Raw genomic sequence first — 5,000 nt, forward strand, 5'->3', positions numbered from 1 at the left:
TTACCATGAAATCATATTGAAACTAGTTTATACTGGACTTTCTTCTCCCACGCTGCGTACCGCCGTTACATTTAAAGTTCCTCAGGGCGAGGACTGTGTCTGTGTCTATTTTGTAAGGTGTTATGCAAACATATGGTGTTGGAATTACTCACAAACAATCAAGAGTAGGCAGGCAGTAACCTCAACTCGGGCCACGAGATCTTGTATATCTATACCATTGCTTGCTGCCATGTCTTATACCTGTATACCTGTGTGCATACATAGGTGAGCATACATGCACATGGAAACACAGTGGTGTGTACTGGTGATAGCAGTGAGGATGCAGAGGTAAAATCTGTTTGCAGTCTTTTTTCTGGCAATTTTGTCCTCAGTTAACTGAAAACATGAAACCATTGCATTAACAGACCACACACTCTCATGCTTGTGTAATTTAAGGAAGTAAAATTTTTTTGAATCAAAATTTTAGAAAACAAGTGAATGGTACATTCTGAACAATTACCTAGTTTTTAAACTGATTGTGCATTTTTACATCATCAGAGAGAATGAAGTCAGTTCCTTTGAAAATAAATAAATTACAGGGTTTATGACTCAGATAGAGGGAATGTGGTGTCCTTGGTGTAACTTAGAATAAACTACAAAGGAAGTTACATGTATACTCTTAAACAATTTTGTATTAAAAGAATGAACAAAATCTTTCATAATTACTTATGTCTCGTCCCCAGCCATGCTTTTTGCAAAGCAGAACCTGTTGTATTTTGGTCACCTGCAAGCCCTATCACTGGCTCTTAAAACTGTGAAGTCATGATTTAAATAAAAAGAGACAAATTTTAGTAAAAGCTAGATGCTGTCCCCTCTATTTTTCCACTGTTCCTGATGAACACATTTCCCCCGCAGATTACCCGTCAAATAACTGCATAGTTCTCTGATTGATTCTGCTAAAACAAAAAAAAAAAAAAAAAAAAAAAAAAGGAGAAGATATATTTCCTCCATAGTACAGATAACTTAGTTCCTGTACCTGTGAGACCGTCTCTGACTGTAGTCCCTGCAAAGCTTACCCCTCATGCCTACAGTGGAAATAGCCAGTAAATCCACATTCAAAGGCAAAACTCCTTTGCTCCCATTTCTTCTTTAGCCAGATACTTATGTTTTCTTCTCAGTGGAGCAGCAAACCCACTGTTAAAGCTCCAAAAGTGACTTTTTTGATCCTAAAAGAGAGAGAGAATAAACTGAGGGTCCTTCAAAAAGCAGTATTAAATGAGCTTTGTAGAGTTGCATTCAGTTGAAATACGGGGGGACAGACACTTGGGTCTGGGTTGTACTTTAGCTACGGAGAGCCCCTCATCGAGGTCCTCTTTGCCTGTTGCAGAGTGTGGGGTTTTTTTGCTAAACCGTCATGCATAGCCTGGATGCCTCCCAGGAGTCTTGCTGTGTGTGTAAAATGTGTACCTGTTCCTTCCCCTGCCTTCACCTTGCACACTCTTCCTCGGAGTGGGGAGCCTGATCACTGCCATCCTCTTCAGAGGCTACTTCTGAAAACTACAGTGAAAATCGGTGATGTTCCCCTACAGCTCTGTTTTGGGGAAGGGAGAATGGATGTTCTGTTGTTGATTTTGCTTAATGAGTAAAGAAGAGCAGACAGAGAAATCGTAACAAAGTCTACATCAATTCACAGTAGTTCATGCAGCCTAAAAGCGATTCTGTCTTCTGAAGACTCATTTGTAAGTAGATTCTGTTCATCTGCACCAGCAACAGGGAGTAGAAATCAGTTCAGTCACTCTACCAAATATTGATAACCTGTTACATTGGCCTTTAGATGGCATATGTGACCTGGGAGACAGGAACTGGGTATCTGACAGTCATCACCGAGAAAGCTTGTAGAAATAATTAAATCAGTTTTGTTATTTTGCTGTAGGTAAGGCATACTCTGTCTAGGTCTTTTTTGCATAACTCCTATTAAAACTAATGGAAGCCATACACACAGGAGAGAAAAAAGGACTCATAAATAAATTTTCCTCATCTTAACACTGTCTTACTAGTGTTTTCTTTCTTCTCTAGGCACCTTAACAATGAACATGCATTGGATGACAGAAGCACTGCTCAGTGTCGGGTGCAAATGCAAGTGGTTCAGCAGTTAGAAATACAGGTTTGTTACATGGATGTAATATCTTATTACTTATTTACTATTAACCTAAACTAAATTAAAAACATTTGCGTTAGTGTCTCTAGCTTAAAGACATATGTTTCTTGCATGAAATTTGTTGATATTCATGAACAAGTGGGTTTTTTTACTTAAAAGATTTTTCACATTATAAATTATGCAATAATTATCTAACATCAGCATTGTCTACAGTATTTTGCTTGAACTAAGACCCTAATGCCATTCATCACAAATGAAAAATGCAGTCCCTGGAGCAGAGACTGGATCCAAGCCATCTTCACTTCTTGAAATGCTGGGTCAGGACCCCTCTTTCTTCTTCCCTGTCTGACCTGGTGCTTGTCTATGCCATTCTGCAGGACAAAGGAGTAGCAGAACGTATCTCCACCCAAAATGACTCCCAGCCTGATGGTGGGCATTTTTCTGCCAGGGGAAGGCGTAATGTCAGCCCCACTCTGGGGGTCCCCAGGGAGTCCCATGTCTGGGACCGCAGGACTCGGGTTCCCTGTTTCCCTGTTCAGGCTCTAACCATTACAGGTCACTGTGTGTATGTGAGTGCTCCCTCCAGCTTGCGCTAGGAGTGCCGAGTACCCCTGGGGACTCCCAGTATTTAGACTACACTTCCCAGGCTACCGAGGCGCAAGCCTTGGCACCCCAGAATGACTGTGCAGGACACTTACACCCTGCCACCCCCTCTAGCCTGTACGGGAGTCATAGGAGGGCATTTCTCGGGGGTCCTGTCCCTTCTTGGGACCATTCAGAGATGCTCAAGGGGCTCAGCAAGGGACTGAGATTTTTTTCTGCATTTGTTGCCGTATGTGGAGAAAGAAGGATCAACACCTTTCAGCTTTCTTGCCTTTTGGCATATTGTCTCACTGTTCTCATTCATCCAAGAATACTTGTTCGTCTTTCAGCCAAGGCAACCTCTTTGGGTCTTTTGTATTTTAATACTGGAAACCCAAAGCGATGAGAGGAGTGTACAATAATGGCATTTATTGTCATTTCCCTTAAAATGAAAGCTTTATAAATCCAGGCAAAGCTGCAGTTTCTTTTACAAGATTTACAGGATAGTGTTAGTTTAACTTGTTTGTTAGGAATTTACGTCATGGCAAATAGCATGTCTGTGAAGTGTCACACACATAATACGAAGCCTAAGAAGAAAGCTTTTTTCCACCCCCCTGCCTTAAATGTTCTTTTATTAAGATGTTCTATAATTAAAATTACATCCAGGACACCCAAAATATCTGCAGTAAATACAGGTAGTTTCCTTTTCTTAAAATCACTTACAAGTTGTTTTCCTCAGTCCAGTCTGTCTACAGGCGTGACTCTTGAGCTGAATTTATGCAAGAAAGCATTACAGAACTCTCTGGAAAATGGCAGCATTAAACACGAAGTGATTCTTGTTGCAATTGATATTGTAATTGTGTTGTAGATATCCAGAGTCCTATTACTTGAATACAATTTTGAGCATTTCTTCTTGCAACCTGGCTTTTGAAAAAAATATTATTCTTTTCATGCTTGTAAGATACATTTTCCTCTTTTATGTTCTGATGTTTTTTATCAACAAGTTACATATTTCAAACACTTTCTCCTCTTTCTTTTTTTTTTTTTTAGTTTGGTAATTTGAGCCTGAAACTACAAATATTTATGTAGCGTATGATCAGAAAATGGTATCGGTTAGGAAAAAGTAGAGGTTTCAGTAACATGATGTTTTCTCAAAGCAGTTTAAGGGCTGCCTGAGAACTGTTTACCATTTACAAAGGCTAGGCTGTAATGTAACAGTCCAAGTGAAGATTTAGCTTGCAGTGTGACCAATTATGCCATTTTTTGCTTTGTCTGACTGCTAGTGAAGTAAGGTCCATCAGTTGTAATGAGACCCAGTGCAGTGTCGATGCCGACTCGGTGGCAGAGTTCAGCGTTTCACACTGCCTGGGCTCTGTCACTCTATTGAATTAGATTGATGATGGCAGATTGCAGGGGGCACTAACTGGACCTCAGTGGGAAAGGATGAAGTGTGTAGACAATCCTGGCAGGCACTGTGCTTTGAGGACCCTTCACCCCTTCACAGCTGTTGGCACTAGTCCATTGCTAACAGTGTCCACAGGACTTTAAAGAGACACTATGGGCCTTCTAATTTATGGTCTTAGTAACTTGTTACTGTCGAGGCAACTGTGACCTCAATTCTCTTATTGACAAAACGATGAAGTGTTATTTGTTTTCTCTGACCTTTTAACATATGAAAGGCTATAAAAGTTTTTTGGGTTTGTTTTTTTTTTTCTTCTTTCTTTCCATGTCCAAAGTTGCATTTCCTCTCAGATAAGTTTCTACTGACATAGACTTTTATATGCAGGAATCATTACACTGAGACAAGCTCAATGATAAGATGTATCACGGCAGTAAAATAGCTGTATCAGTCATTTCTAAAATGCTTCTGATCTCACTCTTTCTTAACAGCTTTCTAAAGAACGCGAACGTCTTCAAGCAATGATGACCCACTTGCACATGCGACCCTCGGAGCCCAAGCCATCTCCAAAACCTGTAAGTGCATATTGCTTTATAAACAGTAAATAGGTCTACAAATGTAGCAGACTAAGAAAATGAACAATTTAGTGACAGTTGGAAAACAATGAGTGTGATGAAAAATATGGCAATAAAATGAAGGTAAAATGCAATAGCTTGTCAAATTGTATGTTTCTTTAAAAGTAATGCTATCTTTTACAAAATCTATCCAATCTACGCCATAGGTGACACTAAACAAAGTACACCTATAAGTGTCCAAATCATTGCCTTGAGACTGAAACTAGAGAGAATATCTTTCTGTGATAGTTTTACAGATATTAAAAGG

The 5,000-nt window shown here is 39.7% G+C and overlaps 1 protein-coding gene across 11 annotated transcripts in view; it reads left to right on the plus strand.

Annotated features, from left to right (window-relative positions):
• Nucleotides 1–5,000, plus strand: part of FOXP2 (forkhead box P2) — a 445,023-nt gene that overhangs the window by 397,501 nt on the left and 42,522 nt on the right. For all 11 annotated transcript variants that reach the window (XM_055710829.1, XM_055710818.1, XM_055710824.1 and 8 more), the window contains 2 exons: nt 2,056–2,143; nt 4,610–4,693. In XM_055710829.1, the coding sequence (XP_055566804.1) occupies nt 2,056–2,143; nt 4,610–4,693 (172 nt within the window). The remainder of the gene's footprint in view (nt 1–2,055; nt 2,144–4,609; nt 4,694–5,000) is intronic.

This window comes from Falco cherrug, chromosome 5 (genome assembly GCF_023634085.1).
Source record: "Falco cherrug isolate bFalChe1 chromosome 5, bFalChe1.pri, whole genome shotgun sequence".
NCBI lineage: Eukaryota > Metazoa > Chordata > Aves > Falconiformes > Falconidae > Falco > Falco cherrug.